Raw genomic sequence first — 17,667 nt, forward strand, 5'->3', positions numbered from 1 at the left:
CCTCAGTTTTCTTCTTTTCCTTGTTTACACCAATTGTACAGGTTCTTACCATTTTTCATGGTGTATTTTGGAAAAGAGCTGAATAGTTTAATCTACAAATACTTTCCGTTTATCAAATCTTATATTTTATCTTGATTACAGTTAAAAGCTGAGCTTTAATAAAATTTAAGCCTAACACAAAAAATACTGTAATCTGTGTTGAATTAATATTTGGGGCTGGAAGGTTAAGTTTAAATGAACAAGGAGCTTGAGTTTCCACATAAGTAAGGTAAGTATTAGTAAAGTTTGTCAAAAGCTGTCTTTCCTACTCCTGTATATCTTTAGCTAAACTTTTCCAGCTTTTTCCATGTCCTTGAGGGTATTCAGTTTTAGAAAGTGACTTACTACACTGCTTTCTGAAGCTGAAATAGGCCTGTAGATTGAAAAGCTATGGGCCACAAACTGCTCTGTGATCTAGGAAGCCAAGATAAGTTATGTGTGGAATCTCATTGTCTTCCTTCTTTAAACAGTGATTCCAGTTTTGTTTGATGGAGTACAGAAGTATATGATTGTCTATGAAAATTCTTGAGTTTCAGTCATACAGAAGCTATTCCAAGGTAGAAATCATAGAATCATAGAATGGTTTGGGTTTGAAGGGACCTTAAAGATCATCTAGTTCCAACCCCCCTGCCATGGGCAGGTACACCTTCCCCTAGACCAGGTTGCTCAAAGCCCCATCCAACCTGGCCTTGAACACTGCCAGGGATGGGGCATCTACAACCTCTCTGGGCAACCACTGTTCCAGTGCTTCACAACCCTCAATGTAAAGAATTTCTTTCCAATATCTAATATAAATTTACCCTCTTTCAGTTTAAAACAGTTAACCATTTGTCCTATCACCACACTCCCTGTTAAAGAGTCCCTCCCCATCTTTCCTGTAGGCTCCCTTTAGGTACTGGAAGGCTCCTGTAAGGTCTCCCCGGAGCCTTCTCTTCTCCAGGCTGAACAACCCTAACTCTCTCAGCCTGTCTTCATAGGAGAGGTGCTCCAGCCCCACATCATCTTCATGGCCCTCCTTTAGACTCTCTTGAGCAGGTCAATGTCTTTCTTACGTTGGGGCCCCAGAGCTGGATGCAGTACTCCAGGGGGGGTCTCACAAGACCGGAGTAGAGGGGGAGAATCACCTCCTTTGACCTGCTGGTCATGCTGCTTTTGATTCAGCCCCTGATACAGTTGGCTTTCTGGGCTGCAAACACACATTGCGAGCTCATGTTGAGTTTCTCATCAACCAACACCCCCAAGTCCTTCTCCTCAGGGCTGCTCTCAATCCACTCATTGCCCAGCCTGTATTTGTGCTTGGGATTGCCCCGACCCATGTGCAGGACCTTGCACTTGGCCTTGTTGAACTTCATGAGGTTTGCACGAGCCCACCTCTCAAGCCTGTCAAGATCCCTCTGGATGACATACCTTCTCTCCAGCATGTCAACCACACCACACAGCTTGGTGTCATTGGCAAACTTGCTGAGGGTGCACTCCATGCCACCATCCATGTCGCCAACAAATATGTTAAACAGCACTGGTCCCAATACAGACTCCTGAGGAAAGTCACTCGTCACTGGTCTCCACTCGGACATTGAGCTGTTGACCACAACTCTTTGAGTGCGACCATCCAGCCAATTCCCTATCCAAATACTAGCTGGATGTTTTGAGAGCTAATAAATACCCTTTCAGAACCACTTACGTATCTTTTTTAGCTTCCTCTTTTTTGATAGTTACTGTCTATTTTTTCCCAACATATGGCAAGCTAAGAGATTCAGAATAGTTGTATTCTTTCTGCCTTTGTTGTGCTACTTCAGCAAAGCCAGGAGACTTAACTTGTACTGTATATATGTTCTCAAACAGAAATAGACTTTTCATAAATATATCTCAAAATAAGAAACAGGAAGTTTGCTCACTTAGGCTTGGAAATATTTAACACAATTTTTTGTATTTTTTTACTAGAAAATGAAGTCTATACAAAACTACAGTAGTAGCTTGAATGGAATTCATAGGTTTCTTAAGAAGTCCCCCTTGTCTATTTTCTTCTAGTCAGCTATTTGAAATGATCTGACTGGAACATGAACATAGCACAGCTATCTTTATAAAATAACCTAAAAAACAATCAGTGCTGCAAAAATTTATTTCTTCAGATATTTAATTTATACAGTTTAAGAAGGTGTGTGTATGTGTAAGAAAATGTGTGTAAGTTTAAGAAAGTCTGTATTTGTGAACTAGTAATAAGTTTGCTTTATGTAATCATCTTTCTAAAAACTATGTAATAGTTCTGTAAAATTGCATTTTATCCTATTTTTCTTTCTTCTTACATCTTCTCTGATAAGTATTGTCCCCAGACTATGTCTGAATGGACTCTCAGTATTCAGAAGTCCAGCACAGAAACATCTGACCTTGATTTCTCATGATGAGCTATCTGTAACACCCATACTTTCTATGTTTTATGCCATGGCAACCATAGCCTGTTGTCCTACTTATCTATACTTTGGCTAACACATAAGTCTGGGCAATAGTGGGGTTTGGTACGTGAGAATAAAATGCTAGGCAGGAAAACTGGGCTTTTGAGGATTTGCTTGCCCGTTTAGCCTGCTGTATTCAATAGAGTTGCAGCTGGATGTGAGGAACACAGCCAGTGAAAAACATGGTATAATTTAAAAGACTCCATAACCCTGGGGAATGCCAACAACTGGTGTAATTGGATAGTTCTGTCAGTGTGGCAACATTTGGTTATGAAGAGAGAAAGCAATGACATTTTATTTATAATTTAAAAAAAAAATTCATAAAATGTTTATTTGCAAAATATGTATGATTACTGCCTTAAATTTTATTTATAGAAGTGCACTATTTCTTATGTAATATAGGAGTTTTAAAGAAAAATTGCCTTATCTAAACAACTACTCTTAGTGCCTCACTTTTATCTTTTTTGAAAAACAGTGAAAATTGAAAAAATTCGTAGTCAAATATTATTTCTTAAGAGAACAAAAAGTTGAATATTTAAAATAATTTGATGTGCAAAGTATTACATAAAACATTCACAATATAATCAATAATGCATTCAATATAATTGAAGGTGATGAAACACAACCTTTTTAGTATGTTTTTTCAGTAGGCTTTAAGAATTCCTTTAACTAAAAAGGGGAAAAAAATGAAAGCAACAGAAACAAATCAGAATGATATACAACTCCCTTTCCCTTTTCCTCCCTTTCCCTCTTTCTCCCTTTCTCACCTTGCATACTGCTTAATTACAAAGATCTTGGAAAACTTATTTTGAAAAGTACATCTAAGTTAAGATGTAAACAATGTCTGTAATAACCATCTTTCCAAGCAAAAATGAAAGAAATATTGTTCTGTTTTGGTAATTAAAAACTGTCCATTAATTAAAGTAAGAAATAGTACAATCTAAAAAATCTCTTCTATATTCTTTTTAAGGTCTTATTTGTATGCCAAGTATTAGCAAGTCATCTGGCAATTTTTAGAAATGTAACATGATTATGTTTCATTTTAAGCACCTAGAAAATGAGTAACAACCTTTGTCACAGAATGACATTTTGATTTTGGTAATTTATCCAACTTTGCAGAGGAATTTCTATAAGGAAGAATACGTAGGCCTTAACCACGTCATTCTTTTTATTTTTTTGTATTATTTATCACATATCTTCCAACTTCAGTGATGACTAAGGTAGAAGTCCTTGAGTCAACAGTTGTTATTGAGCAACCCAGATTTCTTTTTTGATTGTCAGATGGAAGAGGTGGAATTCTTGTGGGAAAGACTTGGAGGGCAGTATTTTGCAAACAGTGTAGTGAAATGCAACATGCCTTGCATTTATGCTCTCTGATTTCTCATACTTTAAGAATTAATGTTTAGGTCACTGTGCACCTGGCATTGCCTCCGTTCTCGGTTATGTAAAACAATGATGCTGTTCCCGTAGTCAGGGAAATCTCATGTCCTCTGCAGTTTTGGCACTTAACTTTCTCATTAATTTCAAGAAGAATCCACACATATCTTTGTAGCGTTTTCTTGACTTTTTTGTTGGTTTTTTCCTTCCTCTGCACCTGTGTTTCTGAACAACTTCTTATGCAACATGAGGAAGCAATATGCAAATAAATGGTTTGAGAACTTACGCAGAAACACAGACATAGAAGGTGACGTGGTTCTGAGATTCAATGGAGAAGCATCTTTCCGACTAGTATATTGTGTGCCATTCACTTAGGTTCTCATTCTGAGTGAGGTTTCAAAACTGCCTGATGAAGCCAAACCTCCAGATTTAATCACAACCTGTGCCCTGAAATGCTGCCTTGGGACTTTGCTCTGGCAAGGTCCACGTCCTTTCTGTCAGCAGACCATTCTGAGTGCAGTAGCTAACATTTTCCAAGAGGTTTGATGTCAGGAAATACCTTTCATGATTGTTTCAAAGCACTGTCTTGAGTGTGCTGAGGTCTCCCCAACTCCACTGGTCATTCATGTTGCATTTTGAGTACAGTTTGTTAACACAGAACTTGCAGCTCAGGATACTCATGCATCTGACTAAGTTGAAGGACAACAGATAGTCTCTCATTATTTTCATTGGTACAAGGAGGACAGGAGTCAAGCAGACACTCCTGGATGTGGCAGGGGTTAGTCATCAGTACTTAAAACCACTTTGAACATACTTGTTTTGTATAAATGCTGCCAGTGTCTCAGAGTCTCCATCAGACTGCCTTTCCTGCTTCTGCCTATCAGAGGTGTTTCCTATTTGAAACATTTCAGGTATGATTATCTGCCACTAAGCAAGTCAGTTGTCCAAGGACAGTCCATTCATTTTCCTGCTGTTAGACAACAGGGAGCCTTTTAGGTATGTGTCCTCACTTTTGGTAAGGTGTTTTCCAAGTGCCTTAGCTAGATGTCTCTGCAGTCCTAAGCTAGTAGATGCCCTTACCATAAATCACATTGTGCTCATTTCTCACTCCCACTTTCATTCAGTTTCTTTTTGCAAAAGCTCTCTGGAGACTTACTTTCTTTCCCTGCTTCCCAAGACCTCCAGATACAACAAATCAGAATAAGGATTATCTACACAAAAGGTACTAGCTGTTAATCACTGAATGCTGAAATCAGGATATAGCTGTGTGTCTTATCATGATCCCTCCAGGAGAACTGGTGATTGTCATACATCTTTGCGAAGTACCAACCTCATCCTGTCCCTGACATTTAAGGATCTAGGGTCATCACTTTCCCTGTTTTCCAACACCACAGCATGACTGCACCTTTAATTAGGAATACCTAATGTTTTAAGGCTTTGTCTCTTATATTGGAATACAAATTCTGGGTAAGTTCAGCAAAATCACTTACAGGGATTTTCTTTTCCATTTGTGCAGCTCTTTTCCTGAAACTTACTATAACTTAATTGTCTCTGAGTCTTCTACCCCTTTGCAAAACTTGGCTGAAATTGGGAAGAGGGTGTGGCTGGGACAGTGTGGAGAAAGATAGACAATGGTTGCACAAGCCCCATTTTCTTTGGAAAGTAGACTGAAGAGCAGGAACGCAAAAAAGTTGAAGTAGAGGAATAGAAGGTAAGAAGGCAATTAATGTATTAAATAGAAAAGAGTTTTGTATAAAAAAGAGTGGGAAATGACTTTTTTTTAACCTACATTCCACATATTTGTGCTTTAAAGAACAAAAGGCTGTAGAATCTGAGGATGAAGATGTTATTATAGGTGGTATGTCACTGTTGTCACTTATGCTGTGGTGAAAAGCCATTTTTCTGAAAGGAAGTGATACAGCTGTCTTTAAGATCATTTAGTCTTGCTTTGCTCTCCTCTTACAGTTTGTACGTAACCAAATATTCTCAGCCAAAATACTTTGTCTCTTCTGGGCTTCATCATGAATTTGCTGGTATACTTGAATAAGAGCAGTGAAGGTTTCTTATGAATTCAAAGATGGAAATTACATCCTTAAGATAAGTCTGATTTGGTCTATTGGCTGCTTTGAAGGTTTGAGTGGGAGACTAAGAAGCTTGATGTTTCCATTGCATCTTCCTGTATGTAGGGGAAGCAAGCAGATGCTTTTTATTCAAACAAGACCTTGTCTTGCAAGCTTGAAAATACCTAACATGTTCTAGATCATGTGTAGTCCAGTATATATACTCCACTGTACATGGTAAAAGGAAGTAGAGTCTCATTACTTTACTTCCAGGTTTTTTTTTCAAGGAGAGAGAAACAGAGGTTTAACAGTGCTTTTGAAGTTGAAAATCATAGGTGAGTAAGAAGCAGTATGAGACTGCATTACCCTGTCGTGTCTTAATGATGTAGTGAGCATTAGGCAGTATGGCATGAAATGTTACAAGTTGAGTTATGCCAGCAAAAAGTAATTTAAACTTTTGATTTAAGAAATGAAAGATTTTAAAAAAAAAATGAAAAGGAAATTTAATGGACATTTACAGTTCTCAGTAAAATGTTTCATATGACCCTGTGCAGAATTTAGTAAGAAGCTTTAAGAATAGTTTTTGGGGAAAAAAAAATCCATGACATACATACTACTAAACAAGCCTTTAAGACTGTAACTATAAACTTGGACCCACTTAAGACACATCTCTATGGAGAGTTTCTGTATTTCATTTTTATAAAATTGACATTTTTCAAACTCTTAGCTTTAAATTGAGAAGTAATGGAAGAAAATAGAATGTGCAGGAGTGAAGGGTCTGAAATGCAGCCTACCTTTTAAAAGCTGTGGTCACAGACTTCTTTTGTAATTCTTTTTAAATATAATAGTTTCATTGGAAGGCTATTTCCTGTTAAAATTCTAACAACTCTGTATCTGATCTACTGAACTATAAGACCTCAAAGGTCTTGAAATTTCTTTCCTTTAAATACCATTGTCCTCAAAGAGTATTGTGCCAGGATGGAGGATTTTTCCAATAAACAAGAAGAGAGAAGGCTTTTATGGTCTAGTATAGAAGTAGCTAGTATGTATTTGTAAGGTTTTTAGTTGAAAATGGTGTATGTTAGGTTCTTTACCAGTGTGTTAAAAGATTAGTTCCTTCAGCACAGTCCTTATAAATCTGCGCAGTTTTAGACATTAATGACAAGCAAGATAGGAAGGCTGTAGCGGGTGTTTTTGAGAGCATAGTTCTGAGAGGGATTTGGGGGTTTATGAAGTTTTGCCTCTTCTTTCTGAGTTTGTAAGTGACAGAAAATGAGAAAACTCACATGTTATCCCTAAATAGCATCTCTTATTGCCACAATTGGAAAGACAATTCTGCAGTAGGTGCACCGTTAGTCTCACATGTAGGAGATAACTTATATTCTTGTCCTTCAGGAAAAAACACTATGCCATGCAGTCTTTCTGGGGAAAGTAATTATTGGTCTTGGACATTTTCTCATGCCTGTATGCAAAATTCACTCAATACATATGTTCCTCAGCTGTAGCTGTAGAAAATAAATTAAATGCTATATCCTATTTTGAAATTATTTGAGTTATTGTATATTTTCTTGGCAAATACCATTAGTTTAAAAAAAAAAAGGGATGATAAGAAAACATACAGTAGGTATTTCTAACTAGGCTTCTAAGAATCTCTTGTCTATGCATTAGTGATTACTTTAGTCTACTGCTTGGTAATTATTTTTGTAATTGAAAAGTCTTTTTAAAACATCCATCATTCATAAAGCATATCTATTTGACAATGAGATTGATTGATGTAGTCTTAATCAGGGACAATGGCAGAAGAAGGTTTTATGCTGTGTTTTTGTGTATGTGGCAGTGGCAGAAAAGTCAATTACTGAATTTTTTTTGGTAAGGCCTCAAACCATATGTAAAGAGGACAATATTGCCCCAGGTTTATCCATTTTTTTAACTTATTAAATATAATAGAACTACAGGCACAAAAAAGTAATTCCGTGAGAAAAGACATCTTGAATCCTTCTTTTATCTCTACTAAAGAAATCCAGAAAAGGTAAAAAAAAGAAAAGAGGCACATTGGCATACAAACAGTGGTTGTCACACTTAGGGTTTTGGTGAGTGTAAAGACTAATAAGAAGGTAGGGAAAGCCACTGACTTTTCAGACGTAGGATGCTTAATGTTTGTGGACTTCTTGTCTAAGAATGGATTGTTTATAAATGTTGAATCTTCAGTGTTGTACACTGTGGGATTCCAGCTACGGGGTAACTAGCTGAGAGACAAAGATGATATAGGACTGTTTCACTCAAGAGCTACTCAGAAAATGGCTATTTCTCTTCTGAAGCTTATGAAATCATGTTATGCTTTATTCCTTTCTTCTGACATAACTCCTCAGGAGTTTCCTTGCAACTCCAGATGGCATGTTCCTCTTTTGAAGTCATTGCCTTTGACCAATAGTGTTTGATTAAGTTTATGTAAATGAGAATTCTCTCCTTGTCTTTGAACATCTCTTACCAGTCCCAAATAGCAGGAAATCTAAAAAAGCAGTGCTGATTGCTTTGCTTTATATTCTCAACATTTCACTTTGTGTGACTCAAAGAATGGGGGAGAGGCAGTAGGGAGAACTCATGGATCTTAGTTTTAAATTCTTGCATGTACTTATGCCTAGAAAACAGGACTAAGCAACATAGTTTGAAAAACCCACAGATAGTAAAAATAATAGCATGTGCTATTTTTCAGAAATGTGCATTTTCACAGTCCTTTTTCAAGGCTTTAGACAGTATTGATGATTCAATGGCTGATATAGCTGCCTTTGATCAGAGCACTGCATTCTTGTATTACAGCTTTAGATAGAAGGCACAGTTTTCTGTTTCATCCACAGTGAGGACTGTGTTTCTTCAGTCCCACTGTGGGTTGTATCTTATTCCCGCTCTCTTATTTGCTGTCTCTTATAATGGCAGAATTTGAGAGAAAAACTGTATTCAATACAGTTACAAATTTAATTATAGATACTTAGAATCTCTCTTTGAAAGATGTAAAGGAAAATGTGTTATGTGTGTGGTGAATAATAACTGATGAATATAAAATTAACATTTAAATATAAGTTTATGACAACAGCAAATGTGGTAAGTCTGCAGGGGGAACATTACAAGATGTTTTTAATAAAACTTGTTTCAAAGTTATTTGTGGCATTCAAAATATTTTGTAAATACAACCCTCATGAAGACTAGTTTTCAGATGCATTAAATGTTTTTTTAGTGGAACAATATGGTATTCTCTTTGTAAAAGCTGTGTATGCTTCAGCAAAGTGTGGGAAATAGGTGAATGTGAAAGGTAAATTGGAAAATTTAAGTAGAGATCTTCAATACCTGCCTATTAGCAGAAACAAAAACAGGTCATGTTCTTTTATAGACAGAATTTTTAATTTTTCTTTTTCTTTTATCAGTCTTCATTTTAAACAGTGTTACAATTTTGAAAGGATTTTTACCACAGAAAATTGGGTAAGCAGCTTTTACTGTGTCAGAGTAGGGCTCAAGTAATCATAATTTTTAAATGTATTTCTTGTGTAAGCTCTATGTGGTTTGCGAAAAAACTTTAAATATTCAGACGATGTGGAGTCCAGAACAGTAGGAATTTCACATTGAATAGTATTATCTCAAGCCATTGCCATCACTGTTGCTGCCTGCTGTGCGATTGCAGATGACATCTTCTGTGCTGTAAAGCGGCTGGGAACAGTTGTGCAACTAAAGGTACATAAAGGAAATCATTGTTAAGATTATGGTTTGAAAGTGTAAGCTGAGTGATGAAAAATCTTGTCAATTCTCTCATCCCCTTTTAGTTTTGCAAGGATGCTAGGGCAATAAAGAGATATCTCCTGTAAGATAAGAAGCAGTACCAGTAAAAAGCTTCAATGATTTGGCTAGCTCTCTGTACATATAGTGCTGCAATTTGAAATATCCCTGTTTTCAAATCACGAGTACATTGACATCCTCTTTTTAAAGTACTGCTAATGATAACAATTTTCTTTTATTGTCCTGGATATGGGTGGAATGAGAGCTCTAGGGGTAAAACTCATATAATGTTAAAGTAAGTTTTCAAATATTTAGATTGGCTGTAAAGTAACAGTCCAGAAAATTTGATTGCCATGGTGCTTGGACTGCACTTAGACAAAACATTTTGTGCTGAAGTGTGGAATATTATATCTGGAAAAAATGCTGCTAAATGAATAAATGTATTAGGTAATAGTTTCTAAATATTTTATATGTACAAGTTACTGTTTAAATTCAAAATATAAACAGTTATTTAAAAGTTATCTTGAAATATACTAAAGGTAATATTTGAAGTGTTTGGGAATAAGTGTCTCATTATACAAGAACTAAAATAGTACACTGGCATTAACTGAATGAAATTAGTGACAGGTCATGAGTTCTTTAACTCTTGAATGACTTTTAAAAGACTGAATTGTGGAGTTTTAAAATAATGAGATTCAGTTTATACAAATCTTGGTTTAGAAATGAGTGATTTGAACAAAACAATATCAGCCTGCTGTTTTTTTATCCGCTAAAGAAGTTTGTTTACACAAGTGTGCTGGTTGTGGTGAATAACAGAAGTTAGGATACAACCAAAACATTTTTTCTGTAATAAATCAGGAAGCTAAATTATCATAATGAAATTGAAGAGGTTTTTATTTTTTTATTCTTCAGCCATTAGACACAAACTTGGTATTTAATTCTCTTTGTCAAACCATTTATGTTAAAATTATTTGGGGTTCATTTAATTAGCTGGAATAAATCTGTTATATATTGCTTCACATTCAGGCCTTAACAGGTTAGAGATACTGGGAATTAAGACCTTCTACCCAAGTATACATCATTTACTTAATGTGACACCCCATAAATTTTTGGTTCTATTAAATACCTGCCAGTGCTTAAGTAGTAGATTCTTTTTAGCTTTAGATAACTTCTTTAGATTATTTCATACACGGTAGTGTGTGTATAAAAGCCTACTTCTGGAGTTTATTGAAACCTTAATGGTTTGGTTTGTCTTTTTTCTAAAAACCTACTGTGTAATTTGGTCAAGTAGGTGCAATGGTGCTCAGAGACAGATCTCTTTGGATCTGCATTGTATGAAATGGTATACTGCCTAAGGCTCCTTAGTTTTCTTAGAGTTTGCATAAATGTATAGAGGGCATTTGAAAACCCATGAAAGTTTAAAGTTTAGTTGGAAGTTTAACAAAGTGCGATCAATCATTATGAGAAACCATGTCTAACTTTATACTTACTGCTTTAGTTCTGCTATGATTTTCTTGAACATGTATGTACTAAAATTTTTTTCAAAAGGCCTAACAGCCTGCCTGATTTTCCACTAGACTTAGGCAATTGATTCAGAGGAAACTCCAGGTGAACTGAAGTTTAAAACTGTATTTAGATTTTTTTTGCCCCCCAAGGTGTTCTGTGTAACTATGATACAAAATTTGCCTCACATTTTCCATGGTGTCCAGTGATAACCGAAACCCACTGAAGTCAAAACAAGAATCTTAACTGGCTGAAGTGCTATAGGGTGATAAAGGAGTAACAGTACTGAGCATTTACCAATACATAATAAGTCTGTCAACCTTTACAAAGTTTCTAAAAATGCTGGGATGGATTTGTATGCTATAAACATGACCTAGTATTTTTTTTACCCAGTGTAAGGAAGGACTCATAATTTTTATTTAAAAAGAATAGTGTTTGTGTGAAGAAGTGGGAGATGTCTGTTAGCTGCATATCTACAGTATGTTAGACTATGAATCTGTAATTAAATATTGTGATGTATACATAGATAGAGATATATTGTACATGCATAAATTCAACAAAAGTGCTCATACAAAAATCTATTCAAGTTTTAGGTCCACACAACTTTTCCAAACTGTATGTCTGAGAACAAATGCTTATTATAATAAATATAAAAATTACAAATTAATCTTAGAAATCCCATGGAGTCTTCCATGTATGTTTGTAATGGCAGGTTTTTACAGTGATGTTTATTGAATTATCAGAATGAAGAAATATCCAATTTGAACTAAGTGTCATTTTATGTAGTACTTTTACGAGAAGATTGCTTCCTTTTGATTGACACTGAAAAAGAAAAAAACTAAAAAAAAAAAAAAAAGAAAAAGTGCTCTTTGGTGGTAAACACTAAATGAATTGAAAAAGCAAGAAGTATCTGTTGTATCAAGTGTTCCATAATGTTTTTTTGAATAGGCCTAATTGTTTTCAATAAAAATTGGTTCTTGGCGTTAGGCTTGTTAGAAGTGGGGAATTGCTACAGTGAAGTTAAATTGCATCGATGCCATCAGTTAAATTAAGAGACCTGAAAAATATTTCTTTTAACCTACACTGTACATAGGTTAAGTTTCTTGAGTAGCTACCAAAAAGATTGACAGCTACATCATTTTTATGATGATGAATGGTCCTCTAATACGTTTGAAAAGAACTATACTTATTGCAGATAGGGACACACTGAGTTGCATCTGAAGCAGGTTCTCAAAGACTGTTTGTATCAAAACATACAATATTTCACTGTAATAATAAATAGAAATATGATGGAATGATACTTGCAGCATAATAACAAGTGTTAAATGAATCTCCTTTGCAGAAGAAATGGGTTATTACTGTCTAAAATACTTTAAAAGAATTTGGAGTTTCAAAACAAGAGTTATTCCGCCATATTATTACAAATAATAAAAATTTTAAGAAATTTCTTTATTTCTTAACAAAAATTGATCTTTGCCATCAGAGGAGGGCTGTGTCAAACTGGCTGTCAGGGAGCAGCAATGGCTGGCTGCTCTTCGGGGGCTGGGGGAGAAGGGGGATAACCCAAATGGCAGGGGAGGGACCCTGCCAGCTGATGCCCATCCTACTGCTCCCAAGGGAGGCAAGTGGGGCAGGCACTGGTGTGATAGTCTAGTTCCACTGAGGGTCCAGGTCATCAGGCTGTTAAAGCCTATTAGTCCACCCAGGGCCCTAACACTGGTTATGCTAAGTAACAGTAGAATTTCTGCTTGATTTGTATTAATTTATATCTTTATGTACTTATTTTTTCCTTCCAAAACATTTTTGTATTTTGCTTCTTCATATGACAGTCTTGTATTAGAGAAATCCTTAGATTTTCCTAAGAAGAAGTTACTATTGACCATCTAAAACAACATCTGAAAACTAAATAATCAAATGTTGCTTTTTCCCCCTTAAACTGAGACCGAAAGGAATAATTACCTTGTTTTGACAAGTGAACCGAAGAAGTATGACATAGAAGTCTTACAGGAATGCATACATGAAAACTAGGCTGTCATGTTTACAAGGTGATTTTTTTTCATATGATGAATTTTTCAAACAGTAAGTGGTCTGTAAACTATACTGATATTTTTCTGAGGATCACAAGCTTCTTTTGGCTATCCTGTAAGGAAACGAGTTAGGAATAAATATAAATATAAAATTTTGATTGTGCAGCTATTATATGAAAACTCTGAATCATTCCAAGCTGTTGTTATTTTTGCATTACATGTATCTATTATACAGTACATTTTACACCAGTCATTGACTGTTCTGCAAGCATTGTTGAATAAAAGATGGGTTTGAGTTATAGGTATTGAATAGAGTTAGCATCACATTCTGTATAAAACCTGAGATATTTCTGAAGAGAAAAAGGAATAGATTTGTGTGACCATGTCTGAATATATGTAGTATCATACATGAGTGAACAACTGTATTTTCAGTATTCCTTTTATCTCAATTCTGTAAAGTGCTGTTTAATGGTTTTCCATTGGTTGCAGAACCTTCCAAAGTTGGCCTACTGTGTTTTTGCCAGAGCAACTGACAAGTATTTCAGCATTTGGGAGAGTGCTTTTTAACGTGTACTTTTAATTACAGTGTCTTTAATTGCAGTAACATCTGTTAAGATGCTTGGAGTCTTATATTCAAAGACTAATCTTCCCTCGATGTGTTACGTGATGTATTTGGTTTACATCCAAACTTTTTAACCAGAAGGGTGACTGAGTTTCAGCTACATTCCAAAATGTTGAAAGTCTTTGAATTGTTATTTGCAAAGGGGTATTCTGTAGCTTCTGAGAATTTAAGAAAATTATATATCCATGAAATATTTTGTAGTATTGTGCTGTTAATTCAGATGTGCGAGACAGTAGACTTTAAAGGACCTTCAGTTTGTTCTAACTTTGCTTTGAAAGAACAAAACCAGAATCAGAAGTGTCATTTCTGCTGAAGGAATGCGCAGTTCTGCTCCTTGTAGATCTACACTCATATTTGACCAAAAACTATCATCTTGACCTTAAATCTTAATCTGATGTTCTTTTGGAGCATGTGTCTTGTAGACCATTCACCTAGAAATATTCTCAATCTATTTTTCTAGTAGGTGCCTCTAGGTAAATTTCTAACCAACACTGTAATTGCTTCATAAAAGAATATTGCTTGTAAGAAAAATAGTGTATTTATTAATTCATTATATTTTCTTGCTCAAACATTGTGTGCATCTGAATAGTTATGTTTGTTCCTCATGTTACTACTGCAATATGAATAGTATTATTAAATACTAAATAGTAGACATGAAATATACTGGTTATTAAGAAGTTTCTGCTTTTTATGTAATTTTTCCTTTAACTTCAGTAGCAAGTTACCACTGGTTGTAAAATCAACTTCATTATTTCTCAAAAAAGATAATACAGAAGAAACAGAAAACAGGAAAAAATAATTCTGCTAATGCTTTACTTCTGATATGAAGACTCTTGGGATTTAGTGTAGGCCAGTGGATTTGACCTGTGTTTTGGCAAAGTATTTATTGAGTATGTGTACAAAGCAGGATGACATCTGTTTTCTGGTACATTATAGTGTTTTGGTCTGGATTTTTATGTTCTAGTTGTTTGCAATGATGTGCTTAATTTCCACAAAGCTGTTACTCCTTGGACAGAAATTATAAGCACACAGAAAATAAATTTACTTTCTAATGTCTTTATAGTTTCCATTTATAATAGTGAGAAATTTCTTTCTAAATCTTAAAAAAAAAAAAAAAAAAAAGAAAGCTGCTACTTTGATTAAGGTAAAAGAACTGATTTTTTAAAGCAAAAAAATGCAAGATATTATGAAATTTATCTCAGCTTTTATTTTACAGGTGTCCCTCTCTGTAGCACTCTACTTAGAAGCATGCAGAAGGTTTACTATTCAACACTGATTTTGTAATTCCCTACATAAATGCTTCCCTTATTAATCTAAGTATTTCCAAGGAACAAAATGTTGTATATTTTGATACTTTTAGTCTGATTTTTTTTCATTTTTTTTTAGTCTGATTTTTTTCATTATTTAACCACTTTTCTGTATCTATTTTACAGATTCTGAAAATGGAATGGGGAGGAGAGTATTCTCTTGATTCTTCCAATTTAGACTGTTTGTTAAATGTCCTTCCTGGAGAATTGGAGTTTCAACAAATCCTTCATGATCTTGATGAAAAAATAAAGAAGAACTCTTCTAGGTAAAGAGTAGTTTATTTGTATCCAAAATATTAGTGAAAGTCATTACATTTAGGAAGAAATACGGCTTTTCCCTTCTTTCTTTTCTAGTTGTAGGTTAAAATTCTGATAATTATTTCAGTAGTAATTTTACCTTAACCACTGGAGCATTGAACAAATTTTTAATGCCATATAATTTTTGTGCTATAGTCTTTCTCTGTATGATATTTTTAACAGTTGAATCATCTTAATCTTAGGAATTATTGCAGTAGGTGTGATAGTGGAGGAAGAAAATGTGTATTCCCGTGACATTTGTATTTCCTACAGCTTTGAGATAGAATTTTTATTCACTAAAGGAGCTACAGAATTTTAGAAAAAAGCAAAATTTGAACTCAGTATGTTCTTTAAGCATTTCCAATGGAAGTATAAAAAGCAAGTAAGTTAACATATATAATCTTTCTTATACAAGCCATTATTTTACCTATTTCAGTTGAAAGTGTTATGCTGCAATAAAAGATTTTCTAACCAGAATTTGTTTTGTAATACATGTCATTGTCCACTTCTTTGTAACATACTGGTTTCCAAAAATCAATGCTATAGAAACAGTGGAGTACTGGAAGAGTTCTTTGTTGATGTGGATTTTTTGCATGACTGCAAAAAAATCAGCTCAAGGTTTTGTGCCTTATTTGAAAAGTGGTGGCCGTGTTTTGCGGCTAAACTCTTTAGTACCTTTAAAATACTTTGACCTGTGAAAGATGCACTTAAGCCAATAAACTAATTGCCTCTTTAAAAAAATAAGTGTACATTCAGAGACATAACAAATAGCATAATTTTCTATTAAATTTTGAAAATTCTTGCCTTTGGGTAACAGTGCACATTATAGAGTTGTATAATTTCAAGGAATGCCCTTAATGACATCTGTTTTAAGAATGTGTAATTTTAATGAAGCCCACATTTGTGAGAGGTCTCTGTCTGCTCCCAAACAGCTTCCTGAAGAATGGAAGTAAACCATTGCTGTATCTCACTGAAAACTGTTTTATAGTCATCTCTGAATTATTCTTATATTGCTTATGCCAGACTGAGAGATTTTTCAGGCTTTTTATTTATATTTTTCTTATCTCACATTTTGAACATTTTAAGTTAAAAACTTAGTGTTTACAAATGTAGTTGCGATAGTAATAAACCCAGGGTAGGAGTGATAGTGAAGATCTGGGAAATCTGGGAAATATGCTGTTGTGGACCATTGCATAGTACAATTTCATATTACAACTTGCCAGCTATTGACATCAGTGAAATGTAGATACTTATTTAGAGTTCAGTTGATGTCATAACACAATTATAGGTACTTAAATTTTGAGTTGCTATGGTCTTATAGATCTGGGAAAGAACATTATCAGTGGTTTTGGCAGATGTGTTGTCACCTCTTCAGGTACCAAATAAAAGTGATTTTGCATCATCATGCAGAGCCAGCCTGAGAGTTAGAAAGATTATTATCAAGATGAGTCTTCGGAATGCATGCTTTACTACTATTTTTGTTTTTAATCTGTGTAAAATGTATGCTGCTGGTTGAGAAAACTTTTGGCTGTGGGAAAGCAGGCCAGCTGTTCATTCCTTTTAGTGGTACTTTTTATCAGTTAACATTTTATGTTATGGTTTATGTTAACATCATCACAGTGAAACTATTCGTACATTTTTAAGAAGGCTGATTGTCCCTGTTTTAGGTACATAGTCCTACAAATTAGAAGAGCCTTTCACTGTAAGTTTTGTAAGATCCAAATGGAACTTTATCAAAGGAGAGCAGGAATTTGGATTAGGGTGTGGTACACAGCAACACATGTCAGGAAAAGCTTTATATTTCTGCTGAATTGACACTTAAGCTAGTTTTTAGACTAATTTTCACAAGGAAAATCAGAAAGTAGCCCTGTAGTTACCAGGTGATATTTTGCTCCGGTAATATGTCAGTTTCAGAAATGGAGAGGAGTTTAAAAGAAGATGGACAGCGGCTGATGTGACTTTTAAATTAAAAAGAGTCCTTTTATTGCTAATATATTAGAGGTAGCATGGAATGAAATCATTTTCAAGTTACCATTGATCTTTGTAAGTGGTATGATAAGAGCAGCTCTATGCGCTACAGTGATACAATTGGAATACAATCCATTTTTCATCAGATAGATTTATGATTTTATTATACCACAGAGAATAAACATAATAGTATACAGCATATATATATTTTTAAAAATAAAACATTGTGTAAAAAATTATGATCCAAAAGTG

The 17,667-nt window shown here is 34.8% G+C and overlaps 1 protein-coding gene across 7 annotated transcripts in view; it reads left to right on the forward strand.

Moving 5' to 3' along the window:
* The window catches only part of KIAA0825 (KIAA0825 ortholog), a 253,319-nt gene that overhangs the window by 23,784 nt on the left and 211,868 nt on the right, over window positions 1–17,667 (forward strand). For 6 of the 7 annotated variants that reach the window (XM_030004909.2, XM_030004910.2, XM_030004907.1 and 3 more), the window contains one exon: window positions 15,277–15,416. In XM_030004909.2, coding sequence (XP_029860769.1) covers window positions 15,286–15,416 — 131 coding nt within the window. In that variant the 5' untranslated portion in view covers window positions 15,277–15,285. Of the gene's footprint in view, window positions 1–9,475; window positions 9,650–15,276; window positions 15,417–17,667 lie in introns of those variants that run through there. The other variant, XM_030004911.2, reaches the window with a different exon arrangement.

Source organism: Aquila chrysaetos, chromosome Z (assembly GCF_900496995.4).
Source record: "Aquila chrysaetos chrysaetos chromosome Z, bAquChr1.4, whole genome shotgun sequence".
Taxonomy (NCBI): domain Eukaryota; kingdom Metazoa; phylum Chordata; class Aves; order Accipitriformes; family Accipitridae; genus Aquila; species Aquila chrysaetos.